At 32.0% G+C, this 20,186-nt stretch overlaps 1 protein-coding gene across 1 annotated transcript; it reads right to left on the bottom strand.

Annotated features, from left to right (window-relative positions):
* Positions 1–4,007: 4,007 nt before the first annotated feature.
* On the bottom strand, positions 4,008–11,528 carry LOC125807769 (uncharacterized). The gene is given in 12 exon segments (XM_049487508.1): positions 4,008–4,156; positions 4,711–5,034; positions 5,407–5,506; positions 5,637–5,723; positions 5,922–6,142; positions 6,339–6,427; positions 6,543–7,724; positions 8,301–8,402; positions 8,538–9,278; positions 9,281–9,625; positions 9,728–10,607; positions 11,436–11,528. Coding segments are annotated over 12 exon segments (4,248 nt in total). The 3' UTR covers positions 4,008–4,072.
* Positions 11,529–20,186: the final 8,658 nt, after the last annotated feature.

Below are 20,186 nucleotides of genomic sequence, written 5' to 3'. Positions count from 1 at the left end.
TTTTTAATAAATTAATTCATCTAAATATTTTTTTTAGATTAAATTTTTGCTTATTCAAACCACGTATACTTGAATTGAGACAAAAGAGTAATAATTCTTTATTGACATAGAACAAAAATTGTTTGCACATGTGGACCACATTAACTTTGTCTCTATGAGAAGGTGTGTGGACCATCCGAAGAAAAAAAATCAAAATTTTCCTCCCTGCTCCCACTCTTTTGCTTTCTTGGCGACTTAAATTCGCAATTATCAAATTAGAAATGAGGGGTGCTTACCATTCAAACAACTCTCTCTCGTCTAAACTTTTTATTAATTATTAATTATGATTAATAAAAAATATTTTTTTAAATGACTTTTTGAATAAAAATAGAAATAACAGATTTAATAAGTGACATTCTACTTTTGATTGCTTCCTCTTCATTAACCTCAACACCTAATCCCGACTTCAGATTCCACACCACCACCACCTCTACGCTTTCGCTCCTCTTGCCTTAAATTCCACCTGTGCCTACCATTTTTAGTTCTTGAATATTTGTTTAAATTATATAAAAATACTTGTTGAATAATTTTTTTAAGGGAAAATGGCCTAATATATTCCTCAACTTTGCTATTTGGAGTTGATATGCCCCTCGTTATGAAAGTGGTTCATATATACCCTTACTGTTATACAAACGGCTAACATATACCCCTACCGTTATAAAATGAGCTCACATATACCCTTCATTTAACGGAAGTGAAAAAAATAGTTTTAAAGTTATATTTTTGACTTTTGATTTTTAAAAAAATTATTTAGGGGTATATATGATTTTTCTAGCAAATTTCAAGGTATATTTTAATTTTTTTCGGACATAATTATTTTTTTGACTTTTTGATTATCATTATTTGAGTTTCTTATTCTTATTTTATTTTTTCTTTCATTCCTTAGTGTAAAGAAAAAAATTTAAAACTTTTTTTTTCGGATATAATTTAGTTTTTGTATTTGAAGAAAAAAATTGGGTCATCTATAATAAATTTTACAAGAATATTAACAAAACTTAAATAAATTTGACCATCAAAATAATAAATCTAAATTAGTCATTGAAACAAAAAAAAAGTTAAAAATAATAATATATGTTTGAGGAAGATTAAATATACCCATATGGGATTATATTTTTTAAAAATAATTAAAAAATTTAAACTAAAATTAATTTTTTCACTTCCGTTAGAAGAAAAGGTTATATGTGAACCATTTGTATAACAGTAGGGGTATATATGAGCCACTTTTATAACGAGGGATATATCAACTCTAAATGACAAAGTTGAGGGGTATATCAGACCCTTTTCCCTTTTTTTAATATACTTATCAAATATCAAAAAATAAATAAAAAATAACTTATTTTTCACGAAACTTAACATTAAATATATGAAAGAAAGTAAAGGGTGGGGAAGGGCGAATGTGAGGGAGGTCATATCTTATTTGATACATATATTTCAAACTTCATTATAAGTAAAGGAATTTACGTTTCTTGCTACAATAAATCAAATTTAATATTCCAATAAAGAAAAGAGTAAAGAAAATAAAAGACAAAAAAATGAAACTTGTTAATGGTTAAATGTTCTTTGCTTTACTTCTGGAACAAACACAGAACATCATACCTAATTTCACATTGTATGTCTCCAATATGTCGAATCTTTCAACTTATATTTGAGTTGAGAAGTAACATAAATTATATTAGTATTTTAATCAAGAAATATCTAATTTTAATTTTATCCATATGAGTTGTGGTAAAATGATAGAGATCCTCCATTTTTAACTAGATGTTTAGGATTATGTTATGGGAGAATAGAAAAAATTATGTTGGGAGACACCAAGTGAAAAATCTATTAATCTATCGTTATCGTTAGTAGTATTAACTATAAAGTCATTAAATAATTTGATAATGACCAAATTTGAATATTATGCTTGTATTTTAAGTCGAATAAATAGATGTCTTATGATAAGCACTTTACATAATCATCGTGTTGAGACCCTAATCAAAAGAAAGATAACCAAAAGAAGTATAATTAGAAGACTCATCTTATTACCCCATGATTATGTAAATTCCTTGCCCTAAGACGTCTATAGTAAGCTTTTGGACATAAAAAATGCGATTTTTTATTTTATAAAATAGTAATACTTATTTGAAAAGAGATTGAAAAAGTATTCAGAAGTCAAAATTTATGTTTGGACATGTATTTAGCTAGAAAAAAACTTCAATTTTCAAGATATTTTCATTAAAAAAATTTACGAAAAAAAAGAAGAAGATATTTTTTGGAGGATTCATCATATTAGCTGGAAATTTTGATTTTGCACGTTTTCCAAAATTATATTTATTTCGTACTAGTAGTAGTGTATATTTTACGTAAAACAAGATGGAAATACAGTAACTTTTTCTCAAAGTAGAAAAAAAAAGAACTCAACAGACGTTTGGGGTTCCTGTTATTGTCTAGTTAAAGGCTACACCAGAAAGAGGATAGTGTTGCTCTGAATAACTCAGAAGCAATGGAGCAGAGTGTCACGGGTTAGGCAGATCTCTCACTTTTTGTCCTTGTATTATGTTTTAAAGGCGTAGATTATGAAGTTGAAACTTGAAAATTTGTTATTTTTGAAGTTGAAACGAAGGGGAGTGTACGCCAAGCAAATTGGTATCCAGGATTCAGAGTTAGATGAGGAAGAACGGAGAAAGAATGGGAGTGGCGTTTATTTCAATATCTATAAACGGTATTGATCGAATTGATATATACGAAACTCTCCCTTGCAAATTGCTTGCTACTATGCATCTCAAAAAGGAAGAACGGAGAGGAGAATCCAGAGTCAGGATCTAGAATGAGGAAGAACGGAGGGAGAATGGGACGGTGTTCGTTTCAATATCTTTAAACGGTGACAATTTCTCAGAGTATTTGATCGAATTGATAGATATGAAACTGTTCTCTGCAATTTGCTTGCTAACTAAGCATCAGGGTGAATTGAGAGTCAGGATCTAAAATGAGGAAGAACGGAGGAGAACGGGAATGTGTTCATTTCAATATCTATAAACAACGGTGAGTGACAATTGCTCAGTTTATTTGATCAAATTGATAAATACAGAGACTCTCCCCTACAAATTGCTTGCTTCCATGCATCTCAAAAAGGAACAACGGGATGGGAGAATCCGGAATCAGGATCTAGAATGAGGAATAACGGAGGAAGAATGGAAAGGTGTTCATTTCAATATCTATAAACGGCGAACAATTGCTCGGACTATTTGATTGAATTGATAGATACGGAACTACCTGCAAATTATGCATCAAAAAAAGGAAGAACGGGATGGGATAATCCAGAGTCAGGATTCAGAATGAAGAAGAACGAAGCCCTGTGAATTGCTTCTCCTGGTCCTCTAATATAATTGACAAGGTTAGTGAACCAATACAATTAACTTTCAATACTAGAACTTATATCCTAGATTAAAAAAGGCATCACAGTCCACTAAGCTCGATCTATGCACAAGTCCGGGGAAGGACAGGACCACAACCGACTATTGTACTTAACCTTACCTTGCATTCCAAGGAGGTTTCAAAACCTCCTTGGGTACAACTTGCATCTCAGCAAAAGCTTCGCTTTTTTAGTGTTAGCAGTCAAGAAATAAACTCTGTTCTAGGCAAAACAACATATATGAAAGCCAATGAAAATCTGGCTCTATGTATGATACTATCAGGAACAATACAAAAGCTGCTAAGGCCAATTTGAACTAATCTAATCAGATTTACATATATCATAGTCTTAATAAATTCCCTCCTACTTTTTGTAAAGGAGGAAAACTAAATATTAAACCTGAGTACAAATATCCAGGTTTTTTAAATAACTATCCTGTAAGAGATAGGTACTCACAGCTCCTCTGCTGGTTCAACCTTTTTTCCTCAAGAAATCACCAGCTCACTGTTGAGTATCACCTCTTCTGAAAAAAGCTTGATTTATACATGATTTATCCGACTCAGCGTGTAGCATGTTACCAGGCCACTATCATTGCGATGATCACTGGCAAGGTAGGCTGCTAAGGTTGATCAAGCTTGTTGGTTAACCTGTTAAAAATAACAAATGATGGTTAATTATGACAAGGATCCAATAACTAAGAAATTTATTACTATGGAATGACATTTTCTGAGTATGTATAGGAGTGAACCTTGTGTTGGAAAGATAATTTTATTTTTAATTTTTGATATGTATATATAGAAAATTAGTTATGATAGATATATTGTTTTGGTTTGTTCATGAACTAGAGAAGATGAAAGAAAATCCGGAATTGAATTAAGTGCATGTAATAGACTAGGTATATGCTAGAAGAAAACCTATAAATACCTATGCAATGTGGTCCGGCCTTTCCCCAGATCTCGCACATAGCGGGAGCTTAGTGCACTGGGCTCAGCTGTCCTTATGTATGAATGTAGTAAATGATTATTTGAGATAGATCTAGTGTGATAGCTCCTCCGTTGATAGTTATGCCACACAGTTATTGAGTCTACTTGATTTATTGTTCATATAATTGATTTCCATATGAGTGATTTTGAATGCTGGTCCATATGATTAGTTTCAAAAAAAGTACATATAATGATTCTTGTTACAGTGATTTCTATTCGTCATGGATGTGAACCTTATAACACTCTGATTAGTCTCTTCTTCAACCCTTTCAAAGCGGAACAAAAAAGAGAGGAAACATACCCCACATGTCCTTGGTCCACAGTTGCACAACCCTCAATTTGTGTCGCTTGAAACACCTCGGAAACAGCAACATTGTCATCCGATTCAACGTTGTCTTTGCTGTTTGTATTGTCGACATGTGTTTGCTGGGCTTTGGCAGGGGTCTTTTCAAGGATCTTCTGGCACATTATCGTACCCTGGAAATCAAGGAAAGTGTAATCAAAGAAGTTTGCTCTCTCTGATTGTTTCACAACTGAGAAACCAAATTTAGTGGTCCATGTGTTTAGGACACCAGGGACAGCTGGCAATACTAGCCTCTCAACTCCTAATCCCGCGAGTGTCTGGACAGAAAAAACATTATGCGTAATAAAACAAAAGAAGAAACAATTAATAAGTATATATATAATTAAACATTCAAAACGATCATCTGGCTGCACAAGATCACTAAGTTGAGCGTGAAACCTTTGAGATTGTTTCTACCATGAGATAACGAATATTTCCAAATAAATCTTTTCCTACAGAATGTACTTCAGCAACCCCTCATTGGGATCGCTTACCATTGTCACCAGCCTAAATACATAGCCTAAAAATCTTGAATCCGCAGCCAAGCTATCATAAACTTCCCTGCATGAGAAAGAATATACTCGGAGGCCTCCTTTGTTCCTTTGGTACACCTCAACCCCACAAAACTGAACTGAAGAAGAGATGCATACCTTTTCAAGCTCATTAAATAAAATGCGACACATTCCAAGTCGGCGGTGCTGAAATTGTGTTGCAACAAGTGGGATCTCTGCCACCTTCTCTCCATAAACCCTTTGAAATGACAGTAAAAGTAAATAATTAATGTTAAAATTTTGTTTATCACTTTTAGAATCATGGAGAAGTTAACAAGGAAAACAGAACAAGTGGCAGTTCGTCCTGAGAATATAAAACCCTGGAGTACCTTACGGTCGCTACTGAAATGAGTTCGTCATTTCTTTCCAACAGTACGGTGTAGAAGCCTTGGAAATTTAACCGGTTCAGCTCGGACCTGCAATTTCAGATTTTGTTTGTCTTTAGTTGAAATAACTAATGCCCTTCCATTTTTTAATAAAGTCAATTATGAAGTTGAACCCAATGGACCTTTTTTATAAGTAAATGATTAAAATTAAAAGTAGAGCACTAATATGGTGCTGAATAGATAACATCAGTATACTAGACTGACTTCTCTTGAAACTCTGAATCTTACCATCTACTGAATATGACATCTTCGGCGATGTCTCTCCCCGTGAGACGTTCTTTGACCGGTTCAAAGCTGTCGTGCATCACATTCAAAGCGACACAAAGTCGGCTATAGATCTCCACACTGGACTCATCATCAGGTTCTGTATATTTCAACAGTCTCCAGGTGAGGTTATCATTACCCACTATAACCGATTTCTTCAGGAGCTGACGCATACCCAAACATATCTGGAAAAAAAAATGTCTGATAAAATGTCTCAGTTAAAAATCCACTGAAAATGTAAATGGCACTAGTTAGGCATGTTATCACTATGTTTCACAATCAAATATAGCATTCATTTCATTGCACGATTTCGTAAAAGTGCATTCTATAAACTTCTCAACAACTTAAAAGTGCCCTGTAAGGAAAGCACGCTTCAATTACCAGCTTACAACTTTTGTTGCACAACCAATTTCCTACAGGAAAATCATCCAGTTTTTCAAGACCGTTGTTTCTCACACACTGAGCATGATCTGCATGGAATCAAGTATTAATCAGTATAGAAGAGCTCAAAAACTTCACGGGATTATACTGGAAAGATTACAAAATATTGTTGGAACATATGAGAAAGATCAAATAGGTACTCACATTTATGGTTACACTGACAACAAATGAGAAGGGTGTTATCTGTAAATTGTTTTCTGTTTTTATCAAATCTGCTCTCACCACACACTTTACAACAGCATGATGGGCAAAACCAGTCACCATCTGGAACCTCCTGTTTAAACAAATGCAAAATAAAGCAATTGGCTTTTTGATTGAAGATTAAGAAAAAGAAATACACAATATAACAGTATGAAAGAGATACCTTAACCCCAAGGCAATCAGGATGAAATGAAGAAGGGCATCCATCACAGAGTATTAAGTCACCACCATAATGACACACAGAACATATATAGTCATTTTCGGTAAAATGGCTACCCTCTTTGTTTTCTATACTATGTTTGTGTTTCATCTGCATTTGACACTCGAGAAGAGACCTTCCATCCTCCAAATATATATTTGCTGAAGGTCTATTACAGATGCTCCCAGCATGAGCTTCAAAGTTACGAAGACCAAATATTTTTTGGCAGCAATTGCATTTGATTCCTTCACGAGTTATCCGCCCTTCTGCCATTGGATTGCCATTCTTCTTTTCGCAATATTTTACCTTAGCACGCGGCAGGACCACATTTTTGTCTATCAACCAAGATAAAACTGTTCGAGGTATTTGATTAGAGGAAGAAGGAGCCACCTTTCGAGCTCTTTTACTTGATCGCATATCACCATCTCCTTTTTTGAGAGAAGGTCTGGATTTTACATCCGCATGCTTTCTCTTCTTTCTTGATTCCCTTAAAAGGGAGATCAGAGGTTTATCCACCACTGCTGACTGGGAAGACACTTGTTCTGGTAAGTGGCTTTCAGCTTCCCACTTTTTCACACACCATTTGCAAGCTTCCCGAAAAGACAGAAAAGTTTTTCCTTCTGGAGAACAGTAACGAATTCTCTTGTCATTCTTCCCAGCAGGAATTAATTTCCATCCAATTGAAACTAGGTAATTCTTAGCCTTTAGGGTTGTATCCCCTATCTTCACCCCATTTCTATAGGACTTCTGATAGGCAGAAATGTCTTGAGATTTCGGTAAACAATAGTCAATTACAGCTTGGCGGCAGATTTCAGGCTCAATTCTTGGTTCTCCAGGCTCAGTATTTATTTCTTCATTCTGAATTCCTGTTTCTTGCTGCGGAATCTCTGTTTCTTCAAGCTCTTCTTCAAGCTCAATTCTTTTTTCTTCATGCTGAATGCCTGTATTCGCAGGCTCAATACTTATTTCTTCAGTCTCAGCAATTGTTTCTTTATGCAACTCAGGTACCTCTCTGCATGTTGGTCTTTCCATGCAAGGAGACAGGGTGGAGTTATCAGTGTCACCTCTCTGAATGCCTGTTCTCCCAGGCTCAATACTTATTTCTTCAGTCTCAGCAATTGTTTCTTTATGCAACTCAGGTACCTCTCTGCATGTTGGTCTTTCCATGCAAGGAGACAGGGTGGAGTTATCAGTGTCACCTCTCTGAATGCCTGTTCTCCCAGGCTCAATACTTATTTCTTCAGTCTCAGCAATTGTTTCTTTATGCAACTCAGGTACCTCTCTGCATGTTGGTCTTTCCATGCAAGGAGACAGGGTGGAGTTATCAGTGTCACCTCTCTGAATGCCTGTTCTCCCAGGCTCAATACTTATTTCTTCAGTCTCAGCAATTGTTTCTTTATGCAACTCAGGTACCTCTCTGCATGTTGGTCTTTCCATGCAAGGAGACAGGGTGGAGTTATCAGTGTCACCTCTCTGAATGCCTGTTCTCCCAGGCTCAATACTTATTTCTTCAGTCTCAGCAATTGTTTCTTTATGCAACTCAGGCACCTCTCTGCATGTTGGTCTTTCCATACAAGGAGACTGGGTGGAGTTATCAGTGTCACCTCTCTGAATGCCTGTTCTCCCAGGCTCAATACTTATTTCTTCAGTCTCAGCAATTGTTTCTTTATGCAACTCAGGCACCTCTCTGCATGTTGGTCTTTCCATGCAAGGAGACTGGGTGGAGTTATCAGTCTCACCATGTAAACTACTTTGTTCAACTGGGGGAACTACCTCACATATTTTTGACTCTTCCAACACCTGGCAAACTTCACTAATTGATGCACATACCGTTCCATTTGGAGCAACATAACTTTTCTTAACCTTACCACCCTCCCTTTTGAGTTCAAATTTCCAGCCCGTCCATAACAGATGCTTCTTAAATTTTTTTATGGAGGACATAGATGGCATACACTTAGTTATTACTTTTAGGCGAGAGTCAGGTTCAACAGACAGTGACTGCCGAACAAATTTCTTCTTCTTTGTAGCAAGTCTTCCCCTGCGACTCTTAGAATTCACACACTTGCCATTGGACAAAATACCAGCAATCTGATGACTAGTCGGCTTCTTTAATTCTTTTATCAGGGTTGCTTCTGGGCAAGAGTCAGGTTCACTCAATGTCTTCATCCTTTTAGGAGGTCTCCCTCTGCGAGGCTTAGAATTCTCCAAAGTCTGTGTGGTACTAGACAAAATACCCGCAGTCTCATCACTAGGTGGCTTGTTAAATGTTGCTGTTGAGGTTGTGTCTGGGCAAGAGGCAGGTTCACCAACCACAGTCTGCCCCTCATATATCTTCCTCTTTGTACGAGGTCTCCCTCTGCAAGCCTTAGAATTCGCAATAGTCAGTGGCTGACTCTTGGTGTTGGATAAAATACCTGCAATGTCATCAATAGGCAGAAGTAAAACATAGAAATCATGTGTGGTGATACAGACGAATATTCCGGAGGAAATGAACTATAAATATCAATACCACTCAATAGAACATCCTCTGTGGCAGGTGCAGACTCCTCTGAAACAAATTGCTTCTCTACCGGTTGAAGATCTGAAATATCCTGATCCAAAGGCTGTTGAAGATTAGGAACATCCTGATCCACAGGCTGTTGAAGAGGGGAAACATCCTCGAATATCTTCTCCTTAATTGTTTTTGTCGAGTTTTCCCCTCGACAAGAGTCAGGTTCACCAACCCGGGTCCGTCCCTTGAATATCTTCTTGAGTTTTCTAGGTCTCCCCCTGCCACGCTTAGAATTCGCAAAAGTCGGTAGTTCACTCTCAGTACTGGACAAAATACCTGCAATGTCATCAATAGGCAGAAGTAAAACATAGAAATCATGTAGTGATACAGACAAATCTTCTTTTTAGCTAGGAGGAAATGAACTACAATTATCATTACCAGTCATTTGAACATCCTCTGCGGCAGATGCAGACTCCTCCGAAACAAATAGCTTTTCTACAGGTTGAAGATCGGAAAGATCCTGATCCATAGGCAGTGTGGCCGCACTATCTAATGTACAAGCAGCTTCAGTAAAGGGTGCAAAGTACACTTTAGGGTTCAGTTCAGCTATAAATGCAGGTTCTGAAAATTCGAGCGACTGACATCCCTCTCCAAAGATCTGTGAGGAGTTCAGTTCAGAAAGAAAATGCTTGACAGTTAACTTTGTACTGTCATGCACAACTTCCTTCACCAGTTTCCTCCAAATATCTTTCGAAGAAGATGTCCACTGCTTGAGATGTTCATCAAAATCATCCTTCAGCTGCACTTCATACCAAATTTGTTTAACCGAAACTAAGAGTGGGTTTAGCTTCTTAATTTCCTCAATCACTTGAAGAAAAGTCCATGAGCCACGGGGCGTCCATACTTCTGTAACCTCATCCCAGTCTTGAGATATACGCAACTTGTCTATCTTTGCCTTCATTTCGTCACCCAATTCTGGGAAGAAGACCTTTCTCTCCTCATGACCTTCCTCACGGTCAAATAATACACCCTCCCACCACGCATCTTGGTAGAAGCAATCGACACACTGACCATAAGGCCAGCTGCCAAATTCACAAGGAGGTGGCGATGGCCTGATCATACCACATTGATGAACTGGCCGTTCATCATCAGGTAGGACCCCATCAATTATTGGAGAAATGTTTACCACTTCAACCAATTTGCCAGAACCCCGCTCTGACCATATAAACTCATATTCAACTTCACGAATCAAATCACTACAACTAACCACAGTACCCAAATGCCACGAACCCAAAAATCCATCTTCAACACTCTTCACCTGCATAAACCACAATGCAGTAATTAATGAGGTGAAAAGGTTAAGGCCATGAAACAACAATCTTGACCCATCACATACGCTTTACAGCCTTCAAAACACCCAAAACAAACCATGTGCCTTTTTGAAGTAACAATTGAAAGGGAAATAGCATTGATGCTGAGATAAAACTTTGTATGCACAATCAACAACAATAACAAAAAACTTAGTCTAATCCCACAATTGAGGTCTGAGACCGAAAGACCCTCGACTAAACAAACACAGAAAAAGAGGCAATTGAACTTTGTATACAGAATGAAACCCCAAAAAATTAAACTCCCTTGACTAGTTCTATCTAATCATTCCAGTCTCCTTCACATCCATGAAACATTAAACCAATTTTTTTTTTAAAATCCCACTTTCAACATGCTGTTATCCACTGTTATACAAATGTACACAGAAAAAAAGAGAAATATATAGATAAAACACCTATGTGGGTAAATCAAAATCAACTTAAAGAAGCAATTTTTAACAAAACGTTATAACCAATGAAACCTAAAAATCAAAACCCAAAATTCAATCTGCCCTCATTTTGTACACCATATACATATACAACATTTATTAAAATTCAAAGAATCAAACCTCATTTGCTTAACCCAAAATTCTAATTAACAAAAATGTTGATCAAAACCATTCTTTTTACTGATTAATCTTTCATTTCCAACAAAGAAGAAATCATATCTGAACTGGAAAAACAAAATTCAGATGCTTAGATCAATTCAAAACCAAAACAGAAATGAATCAAAAAATCGAAAAAAAAAAAAAAAACTGAAAACAGAGCATTTTAATCACCTCAACTTTTTGATCAACACCCAATTTCCGATGTGCTCCTCTGTCAACTTTGTGCTTTCTTTTCCTCATAACTCGCTCAGGTTCGACCGCCATTGAAGAGTAAAACTTCCTTTGAAAGTGATTGGGGAGTGATGGGGTTTATCAGTTACACTATCAGTTTTCCAAATTTAGTAGAGATTTATATTTTTATACATATATAAAAATAACAATTAAAAAAAAACCTGTATCTAATGGTTTTTATTCAATCGCGAATTTGTCGGGTTACATTTTGTCCTTCTCTTTCCAAATTGTAAGCAAAAAGGGAAAAAATATTAGTACTCTCTCTGTTTTGTTCTTCCGGTTTTCTCCCTGAAATATATATATATTTGAAAGGAGTTAACATGCAAGACCTTCATTTTTGTTGTATATCCCAAAAGAGAAATTATATATTTGTACTATATAATACTTTCATCACTTATTTCTTGTGTTGTTTCAATAAGTTGATAGGTTATGTTTTTATAAGTTCAGTTTTCGATATTTGTTTTGGGATTTTGATTAATTTAGATTCAGGTTGTTTAGAGCTGAGTCGTAGTGATGGTTATGAATTTAACGGAAATTTAATATTTTTTGGCGCGTATCATATAGTATATTTTTTGGCTTACCATTTTATTTTTGGTACTTGTTTTGAAACTTTTAGTTAGTTTGGACTCGCGCGCTGTCAGGGCAGAGTCACAATAGAAGTTATAAATTTAACGGAAATTTAATAAGTTTTGGCGGGTATCTTATAGTATATTTTTTTGCCTTACCATTTTATTTTTCGGTACTTGTTTCAACTTTTAGTTAGTTTGGACTCGCGCGCTGTCAGGGCAGAGCCACAATAGTAGTTATTAATTTAACGAACTTGAATAATTTGGTGCGAATCTTAATAGTATATTTTTTTTCTGTTTTATAGTTTTATTTTCGGTACTTGTTTTGAAACTTTTAGTTAGTTCAGACTCGCGCGCTATCAGGGCAGAGTCACAATAGTAGTTATAAATTTAACGAACTTGAAAATTTTTGCGCGAATCTTAATAGTATATTTTTTTCTGTTTATCATTTTATTTTCGGTACTTGTTTTGAAACTTTTAGTCAGTTTTGGACTCGCGCTGTCACAGGCAGTGTCATAATAGTAGTTATAAATTTAACGGACTTGAGCAATTCGGTGCGAATCTTATAATATGATTTTCTGTTTTCCGTTTGATTTTTGGTATTCGTTATGAAATTTTTAGTTTGTTTGTTTTTGCGCGCTGTCACAGTAATAAGACACTGCAATAATTATTAATTTAACATAATTGAATGATTTTGCGAATCTTACACTTATGTGAAAAATGTATGAAAAATCTTATCCATAACCCAGTAAGTAATAAAATTATTATTAAAAACTCGTAATTCCACAATTTTAATTTCTTCGCATGTTATGTAAGATCTATTAAAAAGAAAAACAATCTTTAGTAGAATTTTGTTTATGACTAGCAAAAGAATGATGGAGATAGGAAGCAGCAGGGGTGGCATAGAATTCAAAATAGAATCGAATCGAACTAATTTAGTTCTTCCATTTTTTTAGGGAAAATTACAGAAATCACATACTTTTTAGGCAAAATTACAATCTATTCCTTAAAAGTTTATAATTACAAACATCCCTCAAACGGATACAATAATATAAGCGCTGATACACTAAATTGATGCATGAGATACATTAATCGTTAAGTAAAATACATTACATTTTATACATGATACACTAATCTGATGCGCGAGATACACTAATCTGATGCGCAAAAAATGAGGGATTTCGGAGATTTGTAAAACTTATAGGGGATAATAGTAATAAGTAAACTAAAAGGCGGGATTTCAGTAATTTTTTCTTTTTTTTATCAATGTCTGTGCTTTTTTCAAAAGTTCGATAATTCAACTTGGTGTTCAGTGTAATGGTCTCAAAATCTCGGAGCACTGAGAAATTGAACTTTTATTAATTTTTAATAGAATATCTATACATATTGTATTCGTTATGAAATTAAATTAATTTGAATTCGAGCTGTCCGCCGCAGAGTCATAGTGGTGGATATGAATTTAACGGAAATTTAATAACATATGGCACGAATCTTTTATTTTTTCTGTTTATCATTTTTATTTTTGATACTTGTTTTAGAATTATTTAGTTAGTTTACTTGCGCTCTGTTAGTGGCAGAGTCACAATAATGATTAAAAATTTAAAATAGTCATCTCAAATTATTTTTTATTTTAGAAATGTAAAATAAAATTAATTATTATTTTCTATTTTTTGACATAATAGTAATTGTTCTTGAAGTACAATTTAATTATGGGGTGATGGTACAATGCTAACGTGTATTTGGCATAAATTTTGGGTCATATTCTAAAAAAAATTATCTTCAAATATCTAGTTGTTCATGAAATTTTCATCAGATTCTAAAAAAAAAATATTCAAATCTTTTCATGTTCCCTCCATTTTTTGGAATTTTAAGACTTCCACTCACAAAATCTCAAATTATTTTTAAGTAAAATGTATGTCCAAATATAATTTAAGTTTTAAAATTACAATTTTGAAAATTTTAAATTTTAAATTTTATATTGTAAATCTATGATCAAACAAAAGCACAATGTAGTAAATATCCAAGGAAAAATATATCATTAAAATAGTCAAAACCTTTTTTCTTCTATTTTTAAAAACGTGTTTTAAAAAAAATAGGATGAATAATTTGAAGAGCAATAATTAGAAAGAGTTAATAATAGTACTAGATCTCATCGAAAATGCCAATCATATAACCTATGCTAGTTTTAATGATTACTTTTGGTATAATTTTTTATTTTAGTCTTTACTGTATTTGGCTAATCACATTAAATTCTCAATTAATTGAATTGTTTACTTTTGATCCTTTCCTTTATCCTCAAATTTACCAAACATTAATTATTTTCAGTACTTAATAACTTATGTATTATATCAATTTTTTGTCTTTTGATATGTAACGATAACTATAATTTTATAACATATTTTCCATTAGAATGCATCAAAAATATATTCACATGTCCCTAATTATTTGTCCACTTTTGAATTAACACACCTATTAAAAAAACAAAACAATGAGTTTTCTATTTTACTCATATTAATTATTAAGTGGATAAATTAAAAACTTTAGATCTCCAAAAAGTTTTATCTTTTTCAAAGTAATTAATTGAGGGTATAATAGGGTGTCTATTTTACTCTTGTTATTAAATATTATTGATCATCTTACACATTTTCAAAAACATTAAATTTAATACAGTCAAAGGTTAATATAATAGTAATATTATCTCTATTATTTATTATTTCTTAAAAAGTATGTCAAATCAATAGTAGACAACTATTATATGACATCTCATCAATATTTGAGTAAAAAATATGACTTTCGAATTATGTTTTGAAGTTTGAACTAGTAAATACTATTTCCTCTGTTCCTAATTACATGTCCACTTTTGAATTGACACACCTATTAAGAAATCAATAATTGACATAGTAAGTTTACCATTTTACCCCTATTAATTATGAAGTAGATCAAATAAAAACTTAATATTTTCAAGAAGTTTTACCTTTTTCAAAGTATTAATTGAGGGTATAATAGGTAAAAAAATTGTTCTTTCTTGATTTGTCAAAATGGACAAGTAATTAGGGACAACTAAAAAATAAAATGTGGACAAGTAATTAGGAACAGAGGGAGTATCAAATAAAAAGACAGTAATAAATATTGTACTAATATCTATAGGACTTAAATTATTACTCTCTCTATCCAAAAATATTTGTTTATTATTGACTTTGCACACTTTTTAAGAAACTATAGATAAAAGAGCAATTCTACCATACTACCCATTTGAATATAATAAATACAATATCTTGTAAATGTAATACGAAAATTACTATAATTACTAATAAGGGTAAATTAGGAACTAAGTGTAAAATTATCCATTTATTTCATAAAGTGGACAAGTATTGTTGGACATGTCATAATAGTATAATGGTATAAAAAAGGCTAAAGTATTCATTACCCCCCTGAACTTGAAGCTTTTTATTTGTTGTACACCTAAACTATATTCTGTTTTAATTATCCCCTAAACTTGTTTATTCCTCCATCACGTACACCGTTTTTGTCCACCTGCTCCTATTGTGATTACACGCGCACGATAGCTGACAAAAGTGGTGATATGAATTTCCACCTGGATAAATAATAACCACCTAGATAAATTAATATGGCAAAAAATAAATATCAAACATTCATTGTTTAAAAGTTATTTTTGAATAAGGGCTGATTTCGCGGAACTCCTTCTGGATTTGGGTTTTTCTAGATGTGAAGTTGGTCGATTAAATTTTAAATTTGTCAGAAATTCTTACCAAATAAGTGTTAATCTTTGTTTCCTTTACTTTTCATTTACATTTTGCCCAATTTTTCGTTTAAAATATGCCAAACATTAAAGAAATATGGAGATTTTACGTTTTTTTACCGTTGTAGCTTTATGATGTGGCAAAAGATCACTTCCTCACGCGCCTAGTAAAGTATGTTGTCAATTTCTATGCCAAGTGGACAATAAAGGTGCACACGATGGAGGAATAAACAAGTTCGGGGGTAATTAAAATGGAATATAGTTTAGGTGTATACCGAATAAAAAGCTTCAAGTTCAGGGGGGTAATGAATACTTTAGCCTATAAAAAAAAGGGTCATAAATAGTCTCTTAACTACAGAAATAGGTCTAAAATAGTACATTAACTATACTTTTCTCGTATAGTGGACATTATTATTGGACATACACTATTATTGGACTGGAGTTCTAGGCTCTTCAAATTTATCAAAAATTTATTTTATATATAATTATAAATATTAATTGAAATTATACTTCCTATGTCCCTAATTACTTGTCTACTTTTGAATTGACACGCTTATTAAGAAAATAATGATTGACATAATAAGTTTACCATTTACATCTATTAATTATGAAGTGGAGGAATTAAAAAACTTAAGATTTCAAAAAGTTGTACTTTTTTCAAAGTATTAAATTGAGGGTATAATATATAAAAAAAAAATTTCTTTCTTGATTTGTCAAAATAGACAATAGTAATTAAGGACGAAAAATCTATAAGTAATTAGGGACAGAAGAGTACTCCCTCCGTCCTTAATTACTTGTCTACTTTTGAATTGACATATATATTAAGAAACCAATTAATTACATAGTCAGTTTACCATTTATCCTTATTAATTATGAAATGGATGAAAATTTCTACATTTTTCAAAGTAATTAGTCATTTAATTGAGGATATAATAGGTAAAAAAAATTGTTCTTTCTTGATTTAGTAAAATGGACAAGTAATTAAGAACAACTATAAAATAAAAAATGAATAAGTAATTAGGGACGGAGGAGTATCTTTTTTCAAATTTTACTTGGTCACATTTTTCTTGTTAGGATAATGAACAAAAACAAACACTGAATATCTCGAGAATGTTCCTCTAGCTTGTAAGGGGGGAACGAAAACCATGTGGGATTTTTATTGAAAATTGTGTACTTAAACTCCTTGGAAATTGAACCTTAACTAATGACAAATCATTATAGTACTATTCGTTAATTGATGTTTTATTTTATTTTATTTTAAAATAAATACTTTAACGTTTTAAAAGATAAATAAATTTTATTTTTTTAAAATTATCTATATTTATATAATTCAGAATTAATAATTATATTTTTAGTTAAGAATAAATTAGTAAAAATATTTTTTATTTTTACGAATAAGAAATTTTAAGAGAGGTCTTCAAGATTAAAAAAAAAACTCACATTTTTAAAATGTTGGAAATAATATTTTCAAATTACTACTTCATATATATGTATTATTAAATTGATTCTTATACTGTAAATGGATTTTTTTTTAAATGAAAGGAAATATTTTTTCAAATTACTTCATATGTAATCATTATATTTGATTCTTACACTAAAAATAGATTTTAATTTTTAGTTGTTCACTTTAATAAATTAAGAAAAAAAAATTCAACATTATTACTCACTCTAATCCATATTAAGTGAAGTGTTGAAATTTTTTTATGGTTCAAAATAAATGAACTATTCAAAGTTCAAGAGAATTCTTGATGTTTTTTACTAAATTTATTTTTCATTTAATGATTTTTTTACTAAAACTCATTAAATATATTTCTTAACGGGTATGTCAAACCCTCAATGATTCACTTAATATGGACTACAGAGAATATTAGTCAAATTAAGATTTCCAAAATATACTTAATAAGGTAAGTTTAATAAAATAAATCTATAATACATATTTTTAAGGACAGTATCAAATCGACACAAGCGATGAAGTAAAATGATAAAATAGGAGTATTTGTCGCTTTAAAAATTTAAGACATAATTATATATTTATTTCTATTTTATCCTTAATAATTCGTATTAATTATCATAAACACCTCAATTATAATTGATGTTATTATTATTTAAATAGTATTAATGAGAACAATATTTAAAATCACTTCTAAATAATAATATTTTTAAAATATAAAAAATTAAAATAAATAATTTGAGACGGATAATATATATTTTTATTGCCGGAGTGATGCACGTTTAGATTATAATAGTGGTAATGGAATCAAATAAATGTAACGAATGTGGGGGGAATATTTTGTCTCACATAATTAAGGCAAGTATGTGAGGTCCTTTTCAATTATTTTATGGGCCCCCACTTCATAGTGAAGTTAGTATAATTAAGGAAACCCTATAATTAATTATTGATAAATGATTTTCTTCTTTAGTTTTTTTTTTTCAATTAGGCAGATGTCTAAATTCTCATTTCACTGAAGGATGAAAATGGGAGTTGACGGATTTTCAAATATTCTTTTTGTGTACTATTAAAAATAATTTAAATATACCCCTTATTATATTTTTGATTTTATACTTTGATATTGATTTGTTCTTATATTTAATAGATGTCACATGACAAGCTCTCGAAAAAAATAATTCACCATAAATTAAAATATCTATTTATAAATTTAAATAGAAAATATAATGATAGCGATATATTTAAATCGAGAGTTGCCACATCAAGATGAAAAAATATGGGTGTGTATCGGTCAGTTCGATTTATCGGTTTTTTATTTTTAAATATGCTAAATCAATAATCAAATCGATAGATATTTTTTATCGGTTTCGATTAATTTGGTTTTGACCCTTTACGGTTCAATTTCGGTTTAACCAATAAAAAACTGCTTTTAAAACATTTGTATGACTTCTCCAGCAACTAGACGCGACAAGACAATAATGTAACTTTACAAATGCTCATAAATAGAAACAATAATAACTAACATGAAAAGAATTATACAAGTGTAACACAAAGAGAAATTAAGAGGACTAGGGTTCTTACTTTTGGTTTTGACATTTTGTACAATGTGAAGTTGCGAACTCAAAGTAAGCGTTCAAAGTGAAGTGTGAATGGAAGGCTAAATGACAAAGATATCAACTAGTAAGATATTGAGATTAATATTTCATATTTATGCACGGATCAGTCTTAATGAGTTATCAGTTTACCCAATAACTCAATATTCTAAAATAAAAATCAAACTGAAAAATTGATAATTATTTTTATAAAACTATTAATAAATCGTTAACAAATTGCAATAAATCAATAACACTTTTTCAATTTAATTTATTGATCAATTCGATTTTTACGCTCTCTTTAAAGTTGATGGCGAAAGTACATATATTAAAATAGCATAACTGAAAGCAAATATAACTTAATTCTGTATATAAGGACAAATCTATCCCCTTTTTTTTTTGGTTAGATAATTCGTGGAAGAAATGGCACTACAAGAAAGTAGAGAATTGGCAACAATTTTTTACCAACAAATATAATATTGTTGCTAAATTCAATAATTGGCAACAACTTAGTTTTATTGTTGGCATATGATGAAAGTTTTAACAACGAACTTTTTCTTGTTGCCAAACCTTTTAATCTTGTTGCCATATATTATGAGTTAATAAAATAATTTAAATATAAATATATTAGCAACAATAGTTTTTTATTGTTGCTAAATTACTTACCTTTCACCACAACTTTATATATTTTGTTGTCCAATAATAATAAAATAACTGACCTCTTTCACAAGTTTTAGCCAAAGCAAAAGCGGGAAAAATTTCCCTCATTTTCCCTCTTTACTTCCATTTGACTTAGGTTTTCTCTTGCGTTTCTCCTTCCCAGTTCCATCAAAATGCCGATCAGAGCTTTGAACAAGTTAGCTTCACCAAACTGAAAGTTAGGTCTCCAATTGGTAAAGTTCATTCTGTTTTAGGGTGTGTTTGGTATAAAGGAAGAAAATGTTTTCCAATTTTCTCATGTTTGATTGGGTTAAATGTTTTGGAAAATATTTTCCAAATCAACTCATTTTCCTCAAATTTAAGGAAAATGATTTCTTTTAAAACTTAAGGAAAACATTTTCCAAAACTCTCTTCTAATCTCAAATTACAATTATTTTTTTATTAAAAAAATTAATTTATTTTGTCCAACCCTCAAACCAGCACCCCAACAACCCCCCAATATATATATATTTTAAACCTTGTTTTTAAATTCAATTTTTTTACCCTATCCTCACCACCATCCCCTCCCAAAAAAATATTAAAAGTTGTTTTTAAAAGATATTTCTGATTTCAATTTTTTATTTTTTTACCCCCTACCATCAGCCCCTATCAGCCCCCACCCCTTTC

This window comes from Solanum verrucosum, unplaced genomic scaffold (genome assembly GCF_900185275.1).
Source record: "Solanum verrucosum unplaced genomic scaffold, falcon-dt-bn FXZP01000183.1, whole genome shotgun sequence".
Taxonomy (NCBI): Eukaryota; Viridiplantae; Streptophyta; class Magnoliopsida; order Solanales; family Solanaceae; genus Solanum; species Solanum verrucosum.
Note: the sequence above shows the minus strand (reverse complement) of the source record. Positions and strands in the feature narration are given on the sequence as shown.